This window comes from Halichondria panicea, chromosome 6 (assembly GCF_963675165.1).
Source record: "Halichondria panicea chromosome 6, odHalPani1.1, whole genome shotgun sequence".
Lineage (NCBI taxonomy): Eukaryota > Metazoa > Porifera > Demospongiae > Suberitida > Halichondriidae > Halichondria > Halichondria panicea.
Window position 1 is genome coordinate 5,729,357 of NC_087382.1, and position 25,973 is coordinate 5,755,329.

The window sequence follows — 25,973 nt, forward strand, 5'->3', positions numbered from 1 at the left end:
ACAATACATAGTATATTAAATAATAGACTGTGTTCCAGATCCACCTATCAGCTTCCATCCACCACATCATTCCATGCAGTCACCAGTACGGTCCGTGCATGTTACTACGCATGGATGGACTGTGTGTACCTGTGCTCTACACTGCATGTATTAGGAACATCAATTCATCACAAATCATCATGATTATGTGCCCCACATTCTAAAATGGATGTATAATAAATATATATAGGGATTGGTCATCACTCCACCAGTAAAAATTGCGTGGCATATTGGCTGGGAAAACATGGGAAAACTACCAGTATATACATGTGATTGACGTTGTAACGGATTGGAGTTATGCTCTCGTCTGATTTCTTGTTCCCACGCTTTTTTGTGGTTCCCCTGGCCAATCCTAGCAATTTTTCACATTGCAAATGTTTTTCTAGTCGGATACAATAGAGCATTGGCAGTGCTACTCAACTTCCAACTGTATATATATGGTTGCTATGTCAACTGGTTACTATTTATACCATGCAAGAAACTAATCTCGTAGAGTGTTATCTGAGGAGATCACAAGTAAGATATCCGGCTCACATTACATGCAATCAGAATACTGCCTTGCTGATGACTGCTATACTGTTGAAAATGGCTATATACAACATTTGTGATTTGATACAATGCACGCATGTAACCCTCTCAGGCAAGGTACGTTTAATAAGCTTCTACCTATGGAGTCATCACTTTTGTTCCTAGAATAATTTAGGACAAACTATCTGGCCAAGCATGGGATTTGTCACTCTTGAGGCAGTACACTGTTAAAAACGGGGTGTTAATCAACACACTAAATTTTATTGGTGAATGTCAGTGTGTGTTAATGAGCACCCCAGTGTTCACTAACACACGAAGTGGGTTAACAGAACACACCAACTAAGTAGTGTGTAACGTAACACACACACACTTCACTCAAGTGGTGTAAAGGAACACACTGATACCCTAGGCCCAACTGTAATTCATACACACTACGCTTTTTACACCACTGTACAGGCAAAACAGCCCAGAGATTATGTCACAATTATAAAACTTATAATCGATAACAACAAATATCCACGCAACAAACTTTTATGGATGACCATTAAACAAAAACAGATTATTTTTCAAAACTTTTGAATCCAAATGGAGCTGATTGGACTCCTTGACACTGTCAGCGAGCTTGAGCACACTGTCAGAGAGCTTGAGGAGGACCAGGAAGTCTGTTATGACCATGACGAGCCCAGTGATGACGATTTTGAGACAGATCTGGAGAGTGATTCAGGTTTGTGTCATTGCACCATTAAATAGTGGTTGGGGAGGCAGCATTGTGATGCCCTAACGATATGTGGCCTCTTTTTGGCGGAGGCGTCATGTGCATGCCTTTTGTGGCTCCTCCTACATTGTGTGAGCCTCTTTTTGGCGTCGCCTTGACTGCAGTACTGTACTGTACCCTAACCCCCAGTTGTTAATGATATTCATAGCACCACACGCGTGCATTACGCCCACATATTGATATTCATGGTTGTTGTGGTTTGTTGGGCTCCTCCCACGAGCCTTTGATGTGGACGAGCCTTTTCCTCTGCTGTACTGTACCTATGTGCCCTAACCCCCCCCAGTAGTTAATTATATTCATAGCACCACTAGCGTGCGGTACGCCCACATAATGACATTCATGGTTGTTGTGGTTTGTTGGGCTCCTCCCACGAGCCTTTGATGTGGACGAGCCTTTTCCTCTGCTGTACTGTACCTATGTGCCCTAACCCCCCCCCCCCAGTAGTTAATGATATTCATAGCACCACTAGCGTGCGGTACGCCCACATAATGACATTCATGGTTGTTGTGGTTTGTTGGGCTCCTCCCACGAGCCTTTGATGTGGACGAGCCTTTTCCTCTGCTGTAACTGTACCTATGTGCCCTAACCCCCCCCCCCCCAGTAGTTAATGATATTCATAGCACCACTAGCGTGTGGTACACCCACGTAATGACATTCATGGTTGTTGTGGTTTGTTGGGCTCCTCCCACGAGCCTTTGATGTGGACGAGCCTTTTCCTCTGCTGTACTGTACCTATGTGCCCTAACCCCCCCCCCCAGTAGTTAATGATATTCATAGCACCACTAGCGTGTGGTACGCCCACGTAATGACATTCATGGTTGTTGTGGTTTGTTAGGCTCCTCCCACGAGCCTTTGATGTGGACGAGCCTTTTCCTCTGCTGTACTGTACCTATGTGCCCTAACCCCCCCCCCCCCCCCAGTAGTTAATGATATTCATAGCACCACTAGCGTGTGGTACGCCCACGTAATGACATTCATGGTTGTTGTGGTTTGTTGGGCTCCTCCCACGAGCCTTTGATGGGGACGAGCCTTTTCCTCTGCTGTACTGTACCTATGTGCCCTAACCCCTCCCCCCCCCCCCCCCCAGTAGTTAATGATATTCATAGCACCACTAGCGTGTGGTACGCCCACGTAATGACATTCATGGTTGTTGTGGTTTGTTGGGCTCCTCCCACGAGCCTTTGATGGGGACGAGCCTTTTCCTCTGCTGTACTGTGCCTATGTGCCCTAACCCCCCCCCCCCCAGTAGTTAATGATATTCATAGCACCACTAGCGTGCGGTACGCCCACGTAATGACATTCATGGTTGTTGTGGTTTGTTGGGCTCCTCCCACGAGCCTTTGATGGGGACGAGCCTTTTCCTCTGCTGTACTGTACCTATGTGCCCTAACCCCCTCCCCCCCAGTAGTTAATGATATTCATAGCACCACTAGCGTGCGGTACGCCCACGTAATGACATTCATGGTTGTTGTGGTTTGTTGGGCTCCTCCCACGAGCCTTTGATGGGGACGAGCCTTTTCCTCTGCTGTACTGTACCTATGTGCCCTAACCCCCCCAGTAGTTAATGATATTCATAGCACCACTAGCGTGCGGTACGCCCACGTAATGACATTCATGGTTGTTGTGGTTTGTTGGGATCCTCCCACGAGCCTTTGATGGGGACGAGCCTTTTCCTCTGCTGTACTGTACCTATGCGCCCTAACCCCCCCCCAGTAGTTAATGATATTCATAGCACCACTAGCGTGTGGTACGCCCACTAATGACATTCATGGTTGTTGTGGTTTGTTGGGCTCCTCCCACGAGCCTTTGATGTGGACGAGCCTTTTCCTCTGCTGTACTGTACCTATGCGCCCTAACCCCCCCCAGTAGTTAATGATATTCATAGCACCACTAGCGTGTGGTACGCCCACATAATGACATTCATAGCCTGTCCCCCACCTGCACTGGCGAGCACTCTTGTGGTACTCTAATGATATTCATGCTTTGTTTCCGTGCAGATGCTGCAGTGGAGGATGATGACGAAATGGTCGATGGCATGGCTCCGACTCCCAAACGGAGGAAGCTGGCGAGGGACAATGGACTCCAAAAAGCTAAGTCCACAGGAAGATACCCCGTCTTTGGCGGTGTGGTCGGTCCTGTCGATCAACTTGATCCGTCTGTAACTCCATGCCTAGATTTTGTTAAGTTACTTTGGCCCGATAGTTTGTGTGAGTACATAGCCGAACAGACCAACCTGTACGCTAGGCAGTGTGGTGCTAAGGGTTGGTCAGCTACAAACAGTGCCGAATTGTGGGTGTTTTTGGGGATTGTACTAGAGATGGGCATTCATAGGCTCCCTGAAATTACGGACTACTGGTCCAAGGATCCCCTTTTAGGTGTACAATGTGTGAGCAATGTAATGTCGCTCAAAAGGTTCCAAAGTTTATGGCGGTATCTGCACTGTGAGGACAATACGTCCATCACTGATGCACGTAAGGTAACTAGCAAGCTAAAAACTGTTTTAGAGACTCTTAAAGCCAACTACTTCATGAGGTATAATCCCAGTCAGGAGCTTTCCGTTGATGAGATGATGATAAAGTACAAGGGTCGTAAAAGCGGGAAAATTCATATGCCCAAGAAGCCTGTTAAACTGGGGTTCAAGGTATGGTGCTGCTCATGTTCATGCTGTGGGTATCTCTGTGTGTTTGATGTATACAGTGGTAAGCTCACCGATTCCTCTGGGAAAAAGATAGCTGTGAAAGGGCTTGTGAAAAATGTAGTCCATCGTTTACTCACTCCTTTTTATGGTCATCAGCATGTTGTGTACATGGACAACTTTTACACGTCCGGTCCATTGATAGAAGAGTTGGCTAAGCAAAATGTGTTTACTGTCGGCACAATTTTGAAGAATGCTGCTGGTTTCCCAGCAAGTCTTAAGGATGTGGTACTCGACAAAGGTGACTATACGTCCATGACTGTTGGTGATATTTCTTACTCTATGTTTAACGACCGTAGAGTTGTGTCCTTTGCAACAAATGTGTTCCCTGACCATATGCCCCACACTGTAATGCGAATGCACAAAGACGGTACCCTACGCTCTCAGAGTGTCCCCCCCTGTCTCCCTGCATATAACATGTACATGGGAGGAGTTGACAATACAGGGCGTATGAGGAAAACCTATGGGTACGATAGAAAGTGTCGGCGGTATTGGTTCAGGATTTTCTTTCAATTCCTTGACGTTAGTGTGAATAATGCATACATTCTATACAGGCACAACTGTGTCAGGGTGGGTTCAAAGGCCATGCCTTTGAAAGGGTTTCGATTGGAACTAATTCATAGTCTATTGGGTGTGCCACGTACTCGTAGCAGTGCCTCAGGTCTGGCCAGTCTAAATATCGTTTTCCCCCCATCACAGGGCGCACGTGTGAGTGCAAATAGTGTCGGAGTGTCTCGTGGGCGCTGTCAAGTGTGTGTTCGGGAGAAGATCCCTAGCAGAGAGCAGCAACACACTGCAATGGCATGTCCCCACTGTCGCATAAGAATATGCAAAGGACACTCTGTTATCGGACACACATGTGCTAGCTAATGTGCTGTGTGACTGATTTTTGTTAGATGGTACTCTCCTGGTCTAAATTGGCCTTGGAGAGGGGAGGAAAGGGGTATTATTTCAATGATTAATAAAATTGTGATAAAGAATTCAGTTGTATATGAGAGGCCCTAACCCACTCTGTTGTAAATTCTGTTGTAATTATCTCTTTCCTTGGCAATCTGTTGTAGAAATTACAACAATGGGTAAGGAATCGTTATGATGAATTAGATGAAGTTGTATGTGAGCTCCTCCCTGACAAACAAACTGTAGTCTAGGTAACCGCCTTATCAGTCAAGTAGGCTAAAAATCTGTGTCCTTTGATGTAAGCTTTGATGTCTCTTTGTGCATATGTAGTTATAAAAAAAAAAAAAAAAAAAAAAAGAAACCTTTGACTAGCTAGGAAGAGTAGCAGCAGTAGGCAGCAGTAGTAGTAGCAGTGCAAGCAGGACTAGACTAGATTAAAAAGTTGGTGGAAAGAATAACTGACCGTTTGGACGTCACCTGGCTGCCAGACTTTCATCTGGACTCTTCCCCCTGAGTAGCTGGCCTTTCTCTAAGCCACAAAACTGAGCAAGAAGCTGAAGAAGCAGCTAGACAGAGACATGTACCTAGCCTTGAGAATTGGGAGGCGTGGCTCAACTAGTTAGCCCAGCCCAGAGGAATTGTTACCGTGGGTACTGAACAACCGTAGAAGTAGGGCTACCCCTGGCTTTACTGAATTAACTAGCTGTGTCTGCTGTCTAGTTGGACCAGATTTAGCTAGATAATGGGGTAGAGAATAGTTGAGCGGTGCTGTGTGTAGCTTGAACTGTACTGGCTGGCAAGAATCTAGTAAGCACCCTATGCACTGATAACTCGTCAGAATGGAGGGTATGTTCTAGGGATCTGGACAGCTGTACATCCAAAGGAGCCAGGGAGTGCCAATCATCTTCTCCCAGTCTCTGACACGCTAAACAAAAGGAGCTAGAACTGGGAGTCCCAGCTAGAATTGCTAGCCGGATCTAGACTAATAGAATGACTTGGAGGCGTGGTGAGGCCGGATCCACACTAATTGATCGACCTAAAGACGCTCCTGTTCCAGATTTCACGAATGGCAAGGAAAGGGTTAAAGGTTTCAAGTTACTATAGCAGTTAATCTTGTGAGTAAACCACAGCCAGCTGCACCTGCACAGAGAATTATATGAGTATGAGCACAGTGGTGTAATAATACTACATTTCAATGCTGCTATAACAAATGGGAGCAGCTAAGAGAAAATCAGTTCATATAATATTATATATAGCTTGGTCCAGTTTATAAAATTGACAATGGGGACTTGAAAGAATTTGCATACTGTAGATCAACTTCTTAACTTATCTTTAGTATACCCTGCTGTTCTCTTGGCTCTCAGAGCAGCCTCCTGGAAAGACTACTGCTGCATTCTCTGTCTCATCTTGTGCCATGTGGCCACTGGCTCTGGATCACATGATCAGTTTTCCTGCTATCTAATTATAGAACATAATTATAGACTAATTATAGAATGCGCATGCGCAGCAGTGTAGTTGCCGTAGCAATCTTCAAAGCAGCTGCTTTTCTATTATTTCTTGTCCACGTACCAAGTCTAGTCCTGATCCTTTGAGAAGTCTTTAGACCTGTACTGTTCTATGCATTCAGAGCTCAAGGGGAAGAGAAGTTTTCAAGTCATAAACTAAAAGTAAGAGTGAACTTATTAATTGCGTAAATAACTGTGCTGTTTTATGCATGTAGAAACAAACTTCAAAACGTTGGGCATTAAGTTGAAGGTCAATTTCCAGCCACTCTAAAGCTGTTGTGATGCTACAATTTAGGTGAGTTTTTAAATTGTAAAGAGCTATTCTTAATCTTCTATAGATAATAATCATGAGGTTTTTGTCAAGTTAAGTCCCTTCACACCGTGCTGTTCTTTACATTTAGAGCTCTAAAGGAGAGCAGAAGTATCAAGTCATCAGCACAAAAGGTAAGAATGAACTAGTGATTAATTAATTACAGCCATGTCTTGTTTTATGTACATAGAAAAAAGGTCCGTCATAAAGTTGGTCAATCACTCTGAAGCTGATTGTAACGCTGCTGTTTAGGTGAGAAATTGATTGATTCTGTTATTCAGGAATAATAATTTTCTATTATAGGTGGAGTGCTGTTAATGTTGTCAAATCTTTGCGAGGGAGCAGAAATCAAACATGCAGAGGGTACCAAACGATGTAACTATTTTGTACACTTTCTTAGATAGATTAGTCATAGGATGTTTTACTTAGTTCACTGTTAATCATTTAATTTGAAGTATGCTGTATCAATGCAATGTCTCTTGTTGCTATGACAATGTGATGTACTTGTAACACTTATATGCATGTCATGTGAGCACACTACCACCAGTGTTGATTAACACACTCAAGAGTGTGTGTTGATCAACACCTCTCAGTGTGTTAAACTTAAACAGTGCAACGAGCACACTAAAAGTGTGTTAATTAACGCACCATTTTTAACAGTGTACAGCCTGTAATGCCCACTTCATGCATGAGAACTCTACATGAAATGCAACAGTTCAGTGAAGGCTGGTCCAATATTCCTGATTGCAATGATGATGGTCATGATCATTATCTGCTCTTTCGAGTACAAATGAACTGAAGATGTTGAAACCTTGTTGTTTACATAACAATTAAGTGTACACAGAAGCCAATAAGTATATACAGCTAAGCAACCCAATACAGTAATAAAAAAGATAGCAGAATGTGGGTAGTAGCGAGGGCGTACATGACATCAAAAGGCAATAAGTGCACTTTGCCAATTTGTCTATTGGTGCCCACACTCACTAATGCTTCGTTGTTATTTCAATATGGAGGTATTTGTGTTGTATGTATCAAAACATACTCGGAATACTATATACATGCATCAGTTTCTTTGGGCTTTTAAATCTCATACACACTGTACAGTATAGTACATGCCATAATTACGGCACACACATGCAAGTTAAGAACACTGCTATGAGGTTAAATGCATGCGTACGTATATACCGGCCGTAGCGGGTAATTCCGTGAGGTTAAAAAATTCTTTCAGAAAACGGTGAGTAAAATTTCGTTCCATTTTATTTCTTGCACTGCTTGCATGCATTCCGATAAGCCACGCCTACATTTTCGTGGGGGAAAAGTTCGTAGATGTCAGCTTGCCCACGAAAAGAATGAATATTTTACCCCACGAAAATTAGTATTAGTTATTGCCCAGCCAGAGTGCAACATGCCATATATTGCATGAGGACGCCTGCAATAACTAACTTGTTGCCCAATGACGTTAAACTCGTCTGATTGGTCATATAAGTCGTAATAAAAGACATGTGTTTTAAAGGAATTTTAGTGTATTCATTAGTTTTGCTGTATTCCATAGTAAATCTTTAGGTTTTCTTCCCACTTCTAGTGCTAAAAGTAGTAGCCTATATAAAAGGGACCAAATGAGTTATTGGGTGGGGATGGTGGGGTATAAGTCCCAAATGGATATCTCTTACAGTGCAAGTGCATATAATCCAGTGCATAATGCAGTGCAATATATGCTTGCTATATAGTAGTGTGAAAGACTATGTTTCTTAGTTGGTTATTGTTTGTGCTTTTTATGTTTCTTAGTTGGTTATTGTTTGTGCTTTTGTTCGTTATTGTATAGGGTTACTGTTCATGTATGCCAGGCAAGGATTCTTGCCTTAGCTTGATTATAGCTGTTATAGTGTTAAATAGACTACATTTACTTATTTGGTATGTTGTGCAATAGTATACGACTGTACACCCAAGGTGTTAATCCCTCTCTCCTGCCCTGTAAGATCCCGTCAAACCAGTTTTAGAACCTGACAAACAGGAAGTGTTCAGGAGTGTATAAAAGGACAGTGTGTTAGATTTTGAGTTTTAGTTGTTTTTGTGATGTTAAAGTTTATGCGATGTTGTGGAATTGATGTTGTTAAATGAAGATTGTTGAATTGAATTGTGAGAACTTAATAGTCTAGAAGTGGATCTTTTACAAGTAGCGATGCATCATGCCATGCATATACTGAGCACTGGATTGCTTTGATCTGCCCACTCACTGGGCAACAACATACTATACGGTAATAATTATGAAACTGACATTTTGTGATATATATGCATGCATGCAAAACTATCATCTATAATTATAGTCATTACTTTCAAGAATGATTATAATCATAAAATTAATGTCAGTTTAATAATTATTACCGTATAGCATGGTGTTGCCCAGTGAGTGGGCAGATCAAAGCAATCCAGTGCTCAGTATATGGCATGATGCATCGCTACCATAGCAACCATATATTGCACTGCATTATTTATTGGAATGTGGGACTCAGTGGGAGGTAGTGTGTATATAATGGTCCCCACAACATGTCATACACACGTCTATATATAGTAATGTTAGGTGTATATTTATAGCTACACTTTGAGTATAAATACGGAACAACAAAGCCTAATCCAATACATTGAGAGATTTGCAAGCAGGATTGACTATATACCACAACAGTTTGATTCACAGAACTATATAACCATGGTAAGAAACTACTATTTTTCTTGCGCTATAAATGAATATCAATGTTTTAGATACCGTTGGTGTTGTTAGTGCTGATGGGAGCACTTTCTGTGAATTGCCAGAGCTTAACATGTCTAGCAGAGGAAATACCTGCAGGGAGTGATGAATTCCAACGTTGTCTCCGCATAATACTAAATGTGAGTTGCCTACAAAATATCAGGAATTCTTGCTCTGCATGCATATAGCTATATATAGCTTAAAAAGTGCAGTATTATGTGGGCATCTATAAGTTTTTTCTACTGCACTATAAATGTATGGTATAATGTGTCCACATGCATCCATGCAGACAATGTATACACACCGAGAAATTTTAAGTGCCATTTGATTACTAGAATTATAGAACACATACATGTTTATACCCCTAGCCTCGATTCTAGGTCGCTGGAATCGAGGCTAGTTTATACCATAATTATACCGATAATTATAAGCCCTTTTTTATTCTCATCTACGTACATGCACATGCAGGCAACAATCGGAGGAAGTGATGCTTTTTGCAGTGATTCAGATTGCAAAACATTCTTTTCTGATGCATATAACAACTGTGGACTCTGTAATCCGATTGAGTTGGGTATGACATACACATGCATGCACATACACATGCCATGGTATACATGCATGATCACGCAGTCAAGCTATATATATACATAAGGAATGTTGGAGCGCAGTATATCAAGAGCCAGAGGCCAGAGGGGGTGCATGCTGGAGCGTCCTCTGTACCTCTCTGCTAGCGTACAGTCAGAGGCTCTGACTACACCCCTGAGCCAAGCATGCATGCGCTTTCCCTGACAACATGCAATTAATATTTTTCGCAGGTTGCAGCACGAGTCTAAATCTGACTGATAATAACGGTGCCCCTGCTCTGTCTTGCTTGTTTAACGATGTGGCAGCACATCCAAATCTCCAAGAGTGTCAAAGGAGAAGATCACAAGTAAACAATTTACTGCATGCATGGCAAAAATATATTATTACATTATAATTCAGAACCTGACAGATTACTGCCTTGCTGACGATTGTTACTTCATAGAAAATGGCTACAACACCTGTGGATTCGATATACACAAATGTAACCCTGTCAGGCAAGGTATAATGTTATCAAAACTAACTTCGTGTACTATAGGATATAATTATAAGACATGTATAGTAAAAACGTGCATGATTCTTGATTCCTGAATGGTTTATCTATATATATGCAGCCTGTAATGCTCACTTCATGGGAGCTCTACAAGAATGCAACAGTGCAGTAACGGCTGGTCCAACATTCCTGACTGCAATCATGGTCATGTTCTACTATTTTCTCCAAGACTTTTGAGTATATATACATGCATGCACTGATCGAAACCTATAATGACTGCAGTTTACAACATAATATATAGATGAAAATAGCATGGTTGAGCAACCTTAATCTTCTTAGACTACATAATTTGGGAGACCGATATCAATTTTTTATTGTGGAATAATATGTATTAAAATACTGTTACACTGCAAAAAATGAAGTGCGGTGAGCCATGCATTAATTCGGTATATATAGTGAGCACACTCAGAAACTATAGAGTATGAATATATACACAGATCAGTACCTAACTCAGGCTACTCTACACTATAGGGGTTGGTAGATTATGCTAGCATAATTTTGAGCATAATAGACGCACATAGTATAATAGGGGTCTAAAGAATAATTGCATCGGAAATAGGTATCAATGTCCATTTTTGGTAAAGATCATTACATTAAGTTTTGCATAAAGACGTTTTCATGGCAAAAAATGCTGAAGGTGGATCAGTTCTGAGATCATGATTATATTAATTATGTCTTGTGGCAGTAGGTTAATTGTGTGCTGTGCTATATATACGTCTCAATTTCGTCTATAATTATTGTGTTACATTTTTGGGGAATAATCAGATTTTTATGAGAATAATCGGTGAGAATAATAGGCACACTTTTCAATAGTTTAAGAATAGAATAATGGGTAGAAAAAAGCATAAATGATAATATAGTGAGTCTATATAATTATATGTTGTGCATGCTTTGGAAGAATAATGTCGGAATCAATAATAGGCGATTTGAAAAGAATAATAGGCCGTTTGAATAAGCTGTTTTAACTTGAGCATAAAAATAGGTAATAATAACCTCGAGCATAATCTACCAACCCCTATACTATAACTTGATTTGGAATGCTTTTGTGCATATAAAAGCCGTTGGTCTGACAGAAGAGGACGTACTATACAATTTTGAATAACTATATATATACTGAGGTCAATGCATATAATAGGAGGAATTAAGATATCTCAGAGTAACATAACATTATACTGTCCGGATTAGAACTGTATTTTGTTGAGAAAGAGTCTACGATAAGTATTATTATGCAGTAATCTTGTTCGAGAGAGTATTATATAGGTGCATGAAAAACATTTTGGTCTCATATAGCTATATATAGCTTGCACTCATTCGGTGGATTGTTTCGTTTAGCGTGATGTACGCTAACAGAACAATCCACCAGGACAAAAAGTACAGGTTGTGCATTTAGCTGTACTTTTGGACACAGTATATATAATTATACTATAATTATACTGGGTATATAAGTATACTACCTGTAATCTATGCAAGTGTTTCTGTTTAGCGTGAGCTCATGTTAACCAGAAACCACCATAAAATAAAATAAAATAGAGGCTGTTTGTTGCTTGAACGTGAGACTAATAATTGACAGACATGCACTCTGCATGGTGTGGGACTCAACCTTCACTAATTAGTTAATTGGCAAGTCTTTGCGTAAAGGAATTATCTGTTGGCATTGACGCCATGTATATACCTAAATTAGTCCGATAATGCAGGTCACTGGCCACATAGCCATTATAGACAGTCAGAGTTAATTGACCCCACCTTGATACTGTTTACATGCAGAGATAAACGTTTCTGCATCTTAAACCATGCATGCAGCCCAAACAACAGATTAAAGGACATTGGACAAGTACGGCTGTTGTGAAAATTATTGTCTTATAGCGTTGTGCATCAAGCTTGCAATTGTATACTTGTTGTCCAAGGAGTTGCACTATAGTTGTGCATGGGAAGAAAACCTAAGAATGTACTAGAATTCAGCAAAAGTAATGAATTCACTAAAATTCACTCAAAACACGTCTTTTGTTACGGGAAAAACTTGACCAATCAGAAGAGTTTGACGTCATTGGGCAACAAGTTATTGCAGGCTCCTTCGTGCAACATGCCCTGCATGGATGACATATGCCTGAGGGCATTATGTTGCTCCAGTACAATAATTATAATATGGCATGTTGCACTTGTGCTGTGCAACTAATACATTATACACAATTTAGGCACGTGGCATACATATTTGCATAATTATTTGTAAAGGTATAATAATGAAAGCACCGCAGGTGCTGATGCCTCGGTGGAGATGCCAAAGCTACATAACATAAAGCTACTAATAGCTGATGAACATTTTTGCAATAATTATTTTGCTGCATGCAAACTCAAAGAATGGGTAATGATCGACCATGATTGTTGTTAAAAACGATCGATGCCAAAAGTTCAATTCTAAAAATTAATGGCTGCCATCAGCAGAGCCTTGCAGCTCTCATCCTCACTCTTGCAGCTACCAATAGCTAGCGTTCTAGTACAGAGCTAACTACTAAGTAGAGTAGTAACACTCGGTAAACAAGTTTGGCTACGTGCTCTTCTGAAAAGGCTGCAATGGCATTCCAAGTAAGCAAAACTAGGCATAACTCGAGAACGAAGCATTATTTTGCAAATCCACGAATTAAAATCCAAGTAAACATGACTAGAAGCCTATAGAAACTCTTACTTGCACTTGATTCATCCTTGAGCAGTTGTAGCGGTCTACACACACACACACACACACACACAGACACACAGATACACAGACACACAAACACACTACCGTATACCTCGCTTGCGCATGCGCACCGAGGCATAATTATTATGCGAGTGAAAAACCCAGAGGAAGGAAGGTTGGACGCGCGTCATCCACCGTCAGGTTTTATCTGCCAGATATCTGTAGAATATAATTATAGCTGTTTAATAACTGACTATAATATAATTATGCCTCAACTTTTATGCACTACGCCATGTCTGTGTTCATCCTGCCAAATTCTAGAGGGGGGGGGGGGGGGGGGCGAATTACCCCCCTCACCCCCTTCAATGCAGCTCTGCTGGTTCAGTGAGAATAAAATTGTATCTGAAAGCCAGAGTGTCTGAAAATCAACCCTTAAACTATATAATTATCGCTGACAAATTGAAAACACTTACTATTAGTATTTGCCACCATGTATGTTGCAAATACTGATCAAGGTGTTGTCCTTTTGACATAATATCATAATCATTATAATAGACAACGAGTGTTCAAATACAGAGGCGTTGTCCTTTTGACATAAAAATTATAAATTATAATTATCATAACCGAACAACGAGTGTTCGATCTCTTTACACAAAGCGTTTGCTGTATATTATACGGCTCTTGGTAGTTTGACATGACTACTAGGATTTATAGTCACGAGCAAAAAATAATTATTATAAATATTGGTTGAAAATGTACCGATGGAAAACTGATATACTCAACTGTTGGCTCAATTGGGCTTCTGCATGAACATGCATAGTTGTGTATGCATACCAATAATCTTTGTCGTGAGCTCTTGCGTATAATTATACATATATACCAGCTAATGCATGTATTAGATTGTAAGCCGCTTATTAAAAATTGTAAGTAATATCATACATACACATTTTGGACCATGTGTAACTTAGAATTCTTATATTCAACTCAACACGTGTAACACATCACGTGTTACACCCACACACACAACCTGACATCACTACTGCTAAGGTAACACATCACGTGTTACACCCATACACACAGTCTGACATCACTACTGCTAAGGTAATACTAGTAAGTTAGTTTCTAGTCCAGTTACACATGCATGGACAGTACATATAACCCTGGCACTATTCTATCGCACATATACTCCTTACATTCTATCGCTGACAAAATACTTAGTATATTTGCCACCATGTATTTATGTTGCAAATGAATGTGGTTTACATAATTATACAGTGCGTTGTCCTTTTGACATTACCATTATAGACAATGAGTAGTATAGGAGTTGGCCCCACCTCACATATGCAGAGATAAAATAGTTCAGGTTTCTGCATTAATATAGTCCCAAGACACCAAATAGTTAGAAACTGTAAAAGTACGTATGATGGCAGCTGTGAATGTGGTAAGAAAAATTAGCTTATAAATGCATGCGGTATGTCATTGCATGCCTATATAGATCTAATTATTGTACAGATCAAGCTGACGTTGATTCTTCTCACTGTATTGATAGTACAACCATGCATGCAATAAGTGTCAACTGCATGTGCTGTTGAAGAAGATGGCCTTACATGTCTGACTAGAATGATACCAATCAGTAATGATACATTCAGGAGATGTGGAACTCTCACATTAGTATGCGTACAATTATTGCATGCAAGAACATGCATTTACCGGATTTTATTACTTGATTGTGCACATTATTTTTATAGGATTCAAATCAAACAACTTTCTGCCACAATGATACATGTCGAGACTATTTCTCACAAGCCTACGAAACGTGTGTGGCCTATATGCAATCCAGTTCAGTTGGATAAGTTGCTAACCATGCATGCATGAATAATTATGACGCCCTCATACTATTTGTACAGCTTGCAAAGAATCCGCAATTGAAAACAAAAACTACAGCACCACACTTGATTTAGAATGTTTGTTTGTGGAAGCTGCTGGAGTGGGTTTGGGGGCATGTCAGTCTAAATTAATAGTGAGTTGCTATATACTTCACACGATTTGAATAACTAAGACATTCATAGGAGGAAGGTCTTACAGCGTACTGTCTGGATGAGAACTGCTCTTTTGTTGAGGAAGCCTACAATAAGTGCGGATTTGATTGGCATAGCTGTAATCCTGTTCGAGAAAGTAAGTGAAAAAATAATGAAATTTATAAGTTACATTTTATGCTTAACATGCAGCTTGCAATAAGCATTTCAGATCTGTGCTGCCAGAAATGCAACAGTGGAGGAAAACCAACTTCATCAATGGCTAGTATTATATGATTCTGATAATGGGTTCTGTGCTCATGATTATTTGAGTAACACATGCTCAAACTTTGAAGGATCAGTCGTCACACTATTCAACTTGTGTATCATGTGTTTTTGTAGAATGAGAATAGAACTTGAATGTCTTTCTACATTATACAAACAACCACCATGCATGTTGGTTTACTTGTGAACTGTGAATAATAATTTTGTCAGGATGGTTGGGCGATCTCCCTGCATCAACAATCAAGACTATAGTGTTTATAGGGGTGCACAGACTTATAAACAAGGGGATAGAACAATAACTGCACATGTTTCATTCATTCATTAACACACAAAGCCAAAAAACGCTTAAATCACTGAGCCAAAATAATTACTTATTGCCCAGCACGAGTGCAACATGACAAATATTGCACTGGAGTAATGCATTATTTTCCCGGCTGTACGAGGGCGCCTGCAATATGGGTTGGTGGCATAATTGTAGACACGTTTTTTTTGGAGAATTATGTTGGCATGCATGTGAACCTTTATAACAATTATATATGAGGCAGGTTTTGAAAGTATATATACAGGTCAGTATATGGATTAAATGGTGTGTATATAGGCCTCAGGCTGATGGTCGTGACGAAAGTACTGGTGATGCAACATGCCATATACAGAGCACTGCATGGATTGCTTTGATCTGCCCACTCACTGAGCAACAAGCCGATATGCAGGACACACACCTATATACATACGTCCATGCATGCATATATATAGGAAGCGGAATTAATTTATACTGTTTGTGTTGCTTGAGTGTGCATAAGTTATAGTTAAACAATGGCCTCGAGTGGTATATTTGATTTACACGCGAGAGTAATCTGATAAACCACGAGGCGCAGCCGAGTTGGTTTATCTGATTACTCGAGCGTGTAAAGCAAATATACCACGAGAGGCCATAGTTTAACTGGCTTGTACTATGTTTAGAACTGTACTACTATGTTTAGCTACTTCCTGTCATGCTTCTTCAATGAATATGCTTATAACTACTGTTTGACGTCACTGTTGCTATAGCTATGCAATGAATTTGCTATCTTTTTAAAAAGCGATGGCTGATTCAAGCAAGCGTCTATGATTCAAGCAAGCAATTGTGAAGGCTGTGTTTCTGCATCTTTATAGAAGGCACTTCAAGAAAGTACACTGGTGCTACTTGTCTACAAAGAGTGCAAATGTACCCGAAAATATCATTCCACAAGCCTACTGTACTGGCCCAGTGCAGTGCAGTCTCTTTAGTCTGAGAAACACTTGGCAATCTGGACCCATGCTCCTGGTCCCATGCAGCAATGTAATAAGCAGGTTGTGACAACCAATGTTGAAAGTTGAAAAAAAGCAACACAAACAAACCAGTATCGTTCGGTTCACGGAGTTCTTCCAAATTTGCCTCCTTTTTGGAACTATTCATCGCTCGAACTCGGCTCTTTTTATGTTGACTAAAATCATTAGTAGTCTGTTTTGTATTGGAGTCTCTCTATATAGCTCTAATATTGCTAATATTGATTGAATTGAGTAGTGTGTCATTGTTTTAATTGAAACAGTGTGTCAATTTTGTTGCAAAGGTGGGATACTGTATTCAGTTCTAGCTGTACATGTAGTTTGACCACAAGCCACGGTATATGGCTGTTATACACTAGGGTATAACAGCCATATACCATGGCTGTGGTCAGACAGGTTGTATAAGTAGTATAAACTACAACTGAAGCCTTTGATCTTTGGTGCAACCATAGTACAATAATATATATATGTATATAGGATTAATGACGGCTGATCATGTGACGAGGGGATAGAACAATAACTGTACATGTTTCATTCATTCATTAACACAAAGCCAAAAAACGCTTGGCATCCATCAAATCTAGTCGTGTGCATGCATGACTGCATGTATATAGTTTAAAATGACTTATAATTATTACACAGTTAAAGTGTGCAATAGTATAGTTGTTATTTCACTTTTTCTATCCACGACAAACTATACTAACTGCAACTGTTAATAATTGGTTGTTTTGGTAACAACCAATTTGTTTTGGTAACAACCTATCATTATTGCAATTTTTATGGGTTGTTGTCAAAACATTCAGATGTGTAAATGTAACTATCATTGTTGTTAGCATACCAAACAACCCACCATTGTAAAGCTAACAACCCATGCACCCATTGTAAAGCTACCAAGAGCCCAGAGCGAAGGGAGTGGTTTCCAGTCTAGGTATATATTACAACACCTGAAAAGAATATACGACCAAAACTTGCTCTCCTAGCTAGCACTCCACAGTAGTTGCAGTAATGCCTACCTATCTGTGCCATTAGAAAGTGAATAGCCTTGTCATAGTCAAGGTAAAGAGACACTAAAGAAACTTACAATGTAAGTGTTTGTTGCGCTTTCTTTGGCTCCTGTCTTAATAATAGCACCTATATATATATAGTAGACTTCTAGGTGATGGTTCTTATTTCTACTAAGATTGATACATAGACTAGCTAGCAGGAGACTCTCCAAGAAAGAATAAAAATAGTGCTGACGGTGCATAACATATCTGCTGAGTCAACATCTATACTGATATTCATGCTTTTAGTGATGTAGAATGACGCGCGGACAATCTCCTCGGGTTGTTAGCTTTATAATGGGTGGGACAACTTGAACTATTACAATAATGATCTTTACCCTTCAAATTTTAGCTTCTCACACATGCAACTCAAGAGTATTTTTACGTTTGAGCTGCTCTATCATATCCAGAGGCAGGCCAACGCCGAGCAGACGCTCCAAATGAATCTGATGAGCGTGTCAAGAGTGACAGTTTCTTGGGCTTGCAGATCCAGCATAACTGCACTGTAAAAAATGATTGAAAAAAAGTGCGGTGGACACACTAAAACCGTCGCATATAGCACGCTTTTTTGAAAAAGTGTGCTATATGCGACGGTTTTAGTGTGCTCACCGCACTTTTTTTTTTACAGTGTGTACGTGTATGCACACACTGCATGCCTATCAGTCTCTACATACCTGCCTTTCTACTCGTTGCATGCTCGGAACGCCCCAATAATTACTGTGCTATTCAGCTTTGGGACTCATGACCCTTTACCTGTTTGTGTCTTTAACTGAATTTTGACTACTCTCTTTCTAACCCTCACAGATGTATGGTGTGGAGGAGACTCTCTGTGGGGCCACTCCAGAGGCAAGCCGGCCAACGCCGAGCATGAATCTGGTGAGATATTTTTAGTCTGACAGTTTGTTGGGCTTAGCGGTTTATATAGCGGGTCGCGGGTACTCGGATGCTTATCATTATAGCACAACTACATCTGTCTCTACACACCTGCCTCCCAATAGTTACGTGTGTGTGTGTGTGTGTATGTGTGTGTGTGTGTGTGTGTGCTATATGTCAGAAATTTGCTTTTGGGACTCGTGATCCTTTACCTGGTGCCTCTCCCTATGCGTATCTGGCTTACACACATTATTACATACATGTACTGTTCAGTACCCTCGTCATAGCTAGAGCGCTACATGCAGAATGCATTATTTCCCTTTAATTGAAGTGACTAATTGTGATGAATGATTCTCCATTAAACTATCACCCTCATAGATGTGTCGATGTGGAGGAGATACAACGCTCTCTGTTGGGCCACTTCTTTGAGCTGATCCATCCAGAGTCAGGCCAACGCCGAGCAGATGAATATGGTTAGTTTGTCGAGAGTGATGGGCTTGCGTTTTAAATAGCAAGTACAGTGGAACCAACCCCTCTATAGCGGCCACCCTTGGGGAATAACATTTTGTTATAGGGGTGGCCTTTATTGAGGGGTTGTTTTGTACACAAACTGTTCATTTGGGACCTGGGTGCCTAGCCATTTATCGCAGTTGGCCTTTTTATTCAGGGGTGGCCGGTTCCATTGTACTCGGATGCTTATTCTCGTAGCATAACTGTACGTGTATCACTTATTACACTGCATGCCTATCGGTCTCTACATACTTACCTGTTACTCCCCCTAATAATTACGTGTATAATCAAGGGCGTATAAAGACCCTCTTGCAACTCGCAATGTATACTGTGTGTCATAAATTTCAGGGGCGGATCCAGGGGTGATTTTGAGGGGCTGAAGCCCCCCCCTTTTGAAAAACTACCTATGTATTGCTAGTCTGAGGTTACAACAATTTTGCCACCAACCTTGTTACTTATGCATCTGCATGTAGACTCACTGACTTAAGATATGCTAGACAATAGCCAAGTCTAGCTTCTAAGAGTATAAAGGACGTAGGCTAGCTAGCTGGACATGCATACTATACTAGCTAGTAGCTAGCTAGAACCAGAGATACAAAAGAAAGGGGATTGGAAACGACCGCCCACGCCCTATGTAAAAGGACTGACATCCGGTGAAGCACTCCGTGTAATTATTACGCTCGCAAATAATTACATGGAGGACTGCGTTAGGGTTTTGTATCCCTGGTTTCTAGCTCTCCTATCCACTAGAGATCACTCAGGGCCTGGGAGATACTTGAGAGAAGTAAGCTTATACCACTGACAAGCTCTAAGTCCGTTGTCTTTACTCTGTTTCCAATTTTTTTGAGTTTAGCTTGAATTACTCTATGTCAACTTTTCTCTGTCCCTCCTGTAAAGTCAAAACAGCAAAGGACATTGCTTGACTTGGTTATTATGTATCTAAGTGCTACATAGAATGGCTTCATGCTATAAATAAGCTGTACTGTTCATAAACGTTTGCAGTATAGTCCTTCAAACTGCTTTAGTATACTTTTAGACACACCATGGGCCTGTCCCTCCTACGACTTCATAGTAAAGGCTATTTCTTCTTGCATAGCATTTATTTGTCTAGTAATAGTGGCTGCATGGCTTAGTCGACTTTTTAGAGCTAAATTCTCTTTACTTTTTAGAAAAATCAACATTAAAAATGATCAATTTCACTGTTTCTATGTACAGCACATTGTAGAGCAGTCAAGACAGGTAATGAGCATGCTGACTATAAATATAATCCTTTGTAGTTTTAGCCACGCCCTATAACGCGGAATGCTTCACGCAAAAATTTCGTAAAAATTTCGTTTCCAATCCCCTTTCTTTTGTATCTCTGCTACAGTGCAACAACCAAAGAGAGTAGATTTTTTTTTTGGTACACATTTTTTACATTTTGTGGCATATCTTCTAAAGTAAAAGTGATATGATCTATTTGAGTGCAGGTACTGAAAGTTCAACTATTGGCGCTTCTATTGGATCACCACCTGTTACATCACATGACATCATCAGTATAAAATGGCTGTCTGAAGATGTGTACTTCCGAAAATATGTTAGGAATAGAAGTAGCTTATTTGTTTGAGTTAAGATCTGAAATTTGTTGTGCATGTACCTGAGTATATTGCTCATCTTTTGAGCTTCAACGGAAGTCTGGGCTACTAGTAAGTTCTGAGAAATACTGCATTTTGTTGTTTTTTGGTGGCAAATATGTTAGGAATACAACTTTAGATTTTATATTAGTTAAGGTCTGATTTTTGAGCAGCATGTACTACAATAGTGTACTTTTCATCTGTACTAACTTACAGGAGTTAGGCTAGCCTCTTCTTTGCTAGAGCGGCCCATCTTGTCAAAAACGGTGCTTTTTATGACTTTTGGGGCGATTTGGCTACGTAGTAATCTCAATTGCCACGCCCGTGTGACACAGAATGACCAATACCAACTGTGTAGTTGCAGGTAGACATCACATGACCTTTGGATGTAGCAAATAACAACAAGATGATTTGTGATGTCACAAATCAATGAATATCATTGCATACGTCAGCAAAAGTAGCAAAACGGAGCAAAATCACCATTTTTGACAAGAAGGGCCGCTCTAGCAAAGAAGAGACTTGTTTAGCTCCTGTAAGTTAGTTCAAATGAATTTTACACTATTGTAGTACATCCTTCTCAAAAATCAGACCTTAACTAGCATAAAATCGAAAGTTGTATTCCTAACATATTTGCCACCAAAAAACAGCAAATTGCAGTATTTCTCAGAACTTACTAGTAGCCCAGACTTCCGTTGAAGCTCAAAAGATGAGCAATATACTCAGGTACATACACAACAAATTTCAGATCTTAACTCAAACAAATAAGCTACTTCTATTCCTAACATATTTTCGGAGGTACACATCTTTAGACAGCCATTTCATAGTGATGATGTCATATGATGTAACAGGTGGTGGTCCAATGGAAGCGCCAATAGTTGAACTTTCAGTACCTACACTCAAATAGATCATATCACTTTTACTTTAGAAGATATGCCACAAAATGTAAAAAAAAATAATATAAAAAAAAATCTACTCTCTTTGGTTGTTGCACTGTAGAACTAGCTAGCTATAGAACTAATAAAGTGCATAGGTCAACTATTGCTGTTGCTGAGTCAGCTCCTTGTGCAATGTTTTCTCGATCATATCCCAGGCCTCTTTTCCTATGTTTTGTGAAGGAGCTATTGTGCATGCATGCTGTTGAGCTACAACATGGATGGAGCAGATCTCAGACTTTTTCAGCTAGTTGCAAGGAAGCAGCCTTATCTCCTCTAACTCTCAGTGCAGTCTGGGTAGGCATTGTGATTCTTTGAGTTTCATGTAGTACCAAGAGTGCATGAATGTAGATGTAACATCTACAGTATACATCCTTTTGTTGATTAGAACGAGTTTTTTGTATTAACTTTTTCATATATATTCAGTATTCATATGACAGTAAAAGTGTGAGCAAATTGTAAAAAGCAAAAAATTTCGCCTCCGGCGAGGCGGGAGGGGGATGCTCCCCCTCCCATACCCACCCCCTGGGTGGCTCCGCCCCTGATAATTACTGATGAATCAGCAGGATATGCTATATGCAATTACTGATACGCGATTAATCGCTGTGCGAATCCCAGTGAATAATAGGACATTGTACGATTTGAGAAAAAAAAAAACGGCCTGGGACTGAGGCTATAGTCTCTGAGCATCTGGTGCATAAGTGCACGTGCTCTAGACATACGCCCCCGTCCATTTGTAATAGAAAATATTGTAGTTACATGCCCTCTTCTATTTATACGCCCTTTGTATGATTATGTGCTATGTCAGAAATGTGCTTTTGGGACTCGTGACCCTTTACCTGTTTGTGCCTTTAACTGAATTTTGACTAATTGTGATTAACGATTCTCTCTTTCTAACCCTCACAGATGTATCGGTGTGGAGGAGACTCTCTGTGGGGCCACTCCAGAGGCAGGCCGGCCAACGCCGAGCATGAATCTGGTGAGTCTGACAGTTTGTTGGGCTTAGCGGTTTTTAGTGTTCAGGCCCCTCCCTGTGCGTATCTGGCTGCTGTCTCATACACACATGTAGATCCTGTTACGTTACATACATGCATGTATGAACCTCTCTAAAGTGCTACAGAATGTATCTTTTGTCATTGGTTCTCCATTAAACTATCATGTCTAACCCTCACAGATTAGACTCTCTCCATGGTGGACCATCTGCAGAGGCAGGCCAGCATGGAATCTTTGGACAATTAATGAACAATGTTGGCAATTGCCATATTATGTTTAATTATGTAATTATTGATAAATTGTTCATTTGTAGTATATATTGAGTATAGGTTGAGATACACAAACATGATGAGTAGCAGTAACAACCTTCAATATGTAAGATTGGCAAGGATATAGTTGTGGTAACAACCTTCAATGTTAGTAATTATAATATGAATGATATACATGTAGGTATAGTGATAACAACCTTCAATGTTAGTAATATGTCAGATTGGCAATGATATAGGTAGTGATAACAACCTTCAATGTTAGTAATATGAATGATATTGGTAGTGGTAACAACCTTCAATGTTGAGCTTAACAACCATAACATTGTAGGAGTAGCAATGATGATGTAGCTATAACTATGGGGTGCCGTTTGTGTCAAAATATTGATGACAAAAACACAAGGTTTTGGTGGTATTTACTAAACATTTGAGGGTATTTAGCAAACAACTGAGGGTATTTAGCAAAGGACTGAGGGTATTTAGCAAAGGACTGAGGGTATTTACTAAACAACTGAGGGTATTTAGCAAAGGACTGAGGGTATTTACTAAACAACTGAGGGTATTTATAGCAAAGGACTGAGGGTATTTAGCAAAGGACTGAGGGTATTTACTGTGGCTACGTACAGGCTGGATCACATTGATTTTTGCATGTAGTTTTGTGGGTGAGGCTCTCTATAGTATTATCATACTGAGCATACTAAGATGGGATCATGAAAAAGCGTGTATTGGAGGCTGCATTCTCAAAAGAGTTGTTTAAAATAAATGGTCACAGGTAACGCCGGTACACAATATGACAGTAACTATGGCAACGATGTTGTCCTTTAATTCTACATATAAGATAATACTTCAAGAGCAAAAAGATGCATTTGATGATGCCATTTCACATTGACAAGGCACTTCATTAATTGACATATATTATTATAATTATATTTATGGCACTCATCCTATATCATACTAAATACATCATGCCTTAATTAACCACCCTGAGTATATGGCTCAAACAGCTCAGTGTCCAACTGACACATGCACACACCAATCCAGAGGCGGATCCAGGGGGAGATCTAAGGGAGCAAAGGAACCCCCCTTTTGCTCAAAATATTAAAATTGATTTTTAGCAATCTACAGTCATTTACAGTCATGTTTTACTTATTCTACTTATGTAGTAATGTCAATACCTGCATGTAGTCCACTCTAGAAGGAACAGAACTTAGCTAAAAGCAGTGGCAGGTTCTTTACTCTTTTTCAACTGATCGCGTTGCAAAAACTGCATAGTAAGCAGTAATTAATTGGATACAAGATGGGCCACATCCATGTGTCCAGTGGTCATGCAGCTTTGATTGTGGTAATTATGTTCAACCAGACTTACTTATTATACAACAATGAGTAACAGGAAGAGACCAAGTCAAGTGCCAATTTCAACATTCTTCAAAAAGAGTAAAGCAAGTACGGTTTCACAATAAATAAAAATCCAAATCATATAAATAAGGAGCTGCCTTGAGAGAGTGCCATGTGATGACATATCCAAATGTGAATCTTCTGTTGACATTGGCTCTGACACTTCCTATTACATCTTGTGAGAGCGAGAGGAGTTTCAGCCAACTAAAAACTTATTAAGACAGCCCGACGTGCTACCATGTCGGAAATCGAGATTGGGTTCACTTGCTTTAATGAATATCAATCGTGACCGATGCAACCAGCTTTTGTCTGCAGAAAATATGAAAAAACTAGTAGTATCATACAGCCAGCTACACCCAAGGAGAATGAAACTCCCTTTTATGCTACCTGCTGATGATTGAATGTCTTATAATTATGTGTTTTTTACAATTAATTATTAAATACTCTAAGCTCTTGTATAAAAATTACTCATTTACTCACTCACACACTTACTTAACTTCTTGATCTTACTATCACTGCACTGGAGCCATAGCTATAGCTAGACATAATCTTACATCTACTAAGGTACTATAATAGACCTCCCTAGCCCTTGGCCTAGCACTCAGGTGACAGGAAACGACACCGGAAATGGGCGGGTTTACAACGGAAATGGGCGTGGTCAATTTTTTCGCGCTGCGCGCGGCTTAATACTCGCCCTTTGGGGTCGTTATCCTTTTGCTTTTAGGAACCACCCTTTTCTAATGTCTAGATCCGCCTCTGACTACTGAGCCAATATATCCCATGTAGCACTGTGCATGTGTCACAACTTTGAAATGTAACGACATAATACCTGCATGTTTTAGTGTCTTATCTTGTCTCCGCGAGAGCATCGTATGTTACTACATTTTGTTGTCTCCACTTCTATGTTAAGAATATGTTAGAGCTGCAATTTTTGTTGCCTTTGTTTTCTAGATCCGAGTGAATGATTGCTGGGTTCAATGGAAACAGCAAATGATGGGAAGTATCAACTCATATACATGAATGTGTGCTGGACAGCCCACTTTGTGTGTACGCGTGTATCTTGGAGACGTGTTCGACTAGATGTTGAAGTAAAGTACCGTGCTGACCAAACTACTGACATGGCACCGCAATGCTGTTTTCGAATGCTCGAAACAATAATGGGATGCTATCGAACATTATTTAATTGCCTTGAATGGTTACCTACAAATTAATCATGTTCAATATTAATTAATTTCAATGTTATTTTGGTAACAATGGGTGATCTGTTTTCGTCGTCCACCTGCACCTGTTCTATAGTTGGAGTCCTGGTACCAATGTACTCATAATTATAGTAGTCTACTTAGTAAAGTAGAGCTGAAAGCCTCCTAGAGCTGTACTATCATCCACTACTCCTATGAATCAGTGTTGTGCCCCCCTGAAGCTATTATGTGAAGAATTCGAGGGGT

The 25,973-nt window shown here is 40.2% G+C and overlaps 2 protein-coding genes and 4 long non-coding RNA genes across 6 annotated transcripts; 5 read left to right on the plus strand and 1 right to left on the minus strand.

The window, feature by feature from the left end:
- Positions 1 to 1,116: 1,116 nt before the first annotated feature.
- LOC135337334 (piggyBac transposable element-derived protein 4-like) lies at positions 1,117 to 5,296 on the plus strand. Its single transcript, XM_064533264.1, has 2 exons — positions 1,117 to 1,291; positions 3,340 to 5,296. The coding sequence occupies exons 1-2, from the start codon at positions 1,153 to 1,155 to the stop codon at positions 4,905 to 4,907; spliced, it is 1,707 nt and encodes a 568-aa protein (XP_064389334.1). The 5' UTR covers positions 1,117 to 1,152; the 3' UTR covers positions 4,908 to 5,296.
- Positions 5,297 to 6,435: 1,139 nt separating this feature from the next.
- Positions 6,436 to 7,259, plus strand: LOC135337335 (uncharacterized). The gene is made up of 5 exons (XR_010395062.1): positions 6,436 to 6,601; positions 6,655 to 6,734; positions 6,841 to 6,883; positions 6,940 to 7,001; positions 7,053 to 7,259. It is a non-coding gene; the product is annotated as an uncharacterized LOC135337335 (long non-coding RNA).
- Positions 7,260 to 9,322: 2,063 nt separating this feature from the next.
- On the plus strand, positions 9,323 to 11,003 carry LOC135336873 (uncharacterized). Its single transcript, XM_064532744.1, has 6 exons — positions 9,323 to 9,456; positions 9,507 to 9,632; positions 9,961 to 10,063; positions 10,308 to 10,423; positions 10,477 to 10,576; positions 10,689 to 11,003. Exons 1-6 carry the CDS (start codon positions 9,454 to 9,456, stop codon positions 10,802 to 10,804), a joined length of 564 nt encoding a protein of 187 aa, XP_064388814.1. The 5' UTR covers positions 9,323 to 9,453; the 3' UTR covers positions 10,805 to 11,003.
- Positions 11,004 to 14,626: 3,623 nt separating this feature from the next.
- On the plus strand, positions 14,627 to 15,786 carry LOC135336857 (uncharacterized). Its single transcript, XR_010394961.1, has 5 exons — positions 14,627 to 14,739; positions 14,811 to 14,969; positions 15,047 to 15,318; positions 15,368 to 15,473; positions 15,527 to 15,786. It is a non-coding gene; the product is annotated as an uncharacterized LOC135336857 (long non-coding RNA).
- A 2,772-nt stretch (positions 15,787 to 18,558) lies between these two features.
- Positions 18,559 to 23,246, plus strand: LOC135337818 (uncharacterized). Its single transcript, XR_010395324.1, has 4 exons — positions 18,559 to 18,822; positions 19,198 to 19,292; positions 22,781 to 22,853; positions 23,049 to 23,246. It is a non-coding gene; the product is annotated as an uncharacterized LOC135337818 (long non-coding RNA).
- On the minus strand, positions 22,941 to 25,165 carry LOC135337817 (uncharacterized). Its single transcript, XR_010395323.1, has 3 exons — positions 25,021 to 25,165; positions 24,309 to 24,837; positions 22,941 to 23,074 (listed from the first exon to the last, which is right to left on the minus strand). It is a non-coding gene; the product is annotated as an uncharacterized LOC135337817 (long non-coding RNA).
- Positions 25,166 to 25,973: the final 808 nt, after the last annotated feature.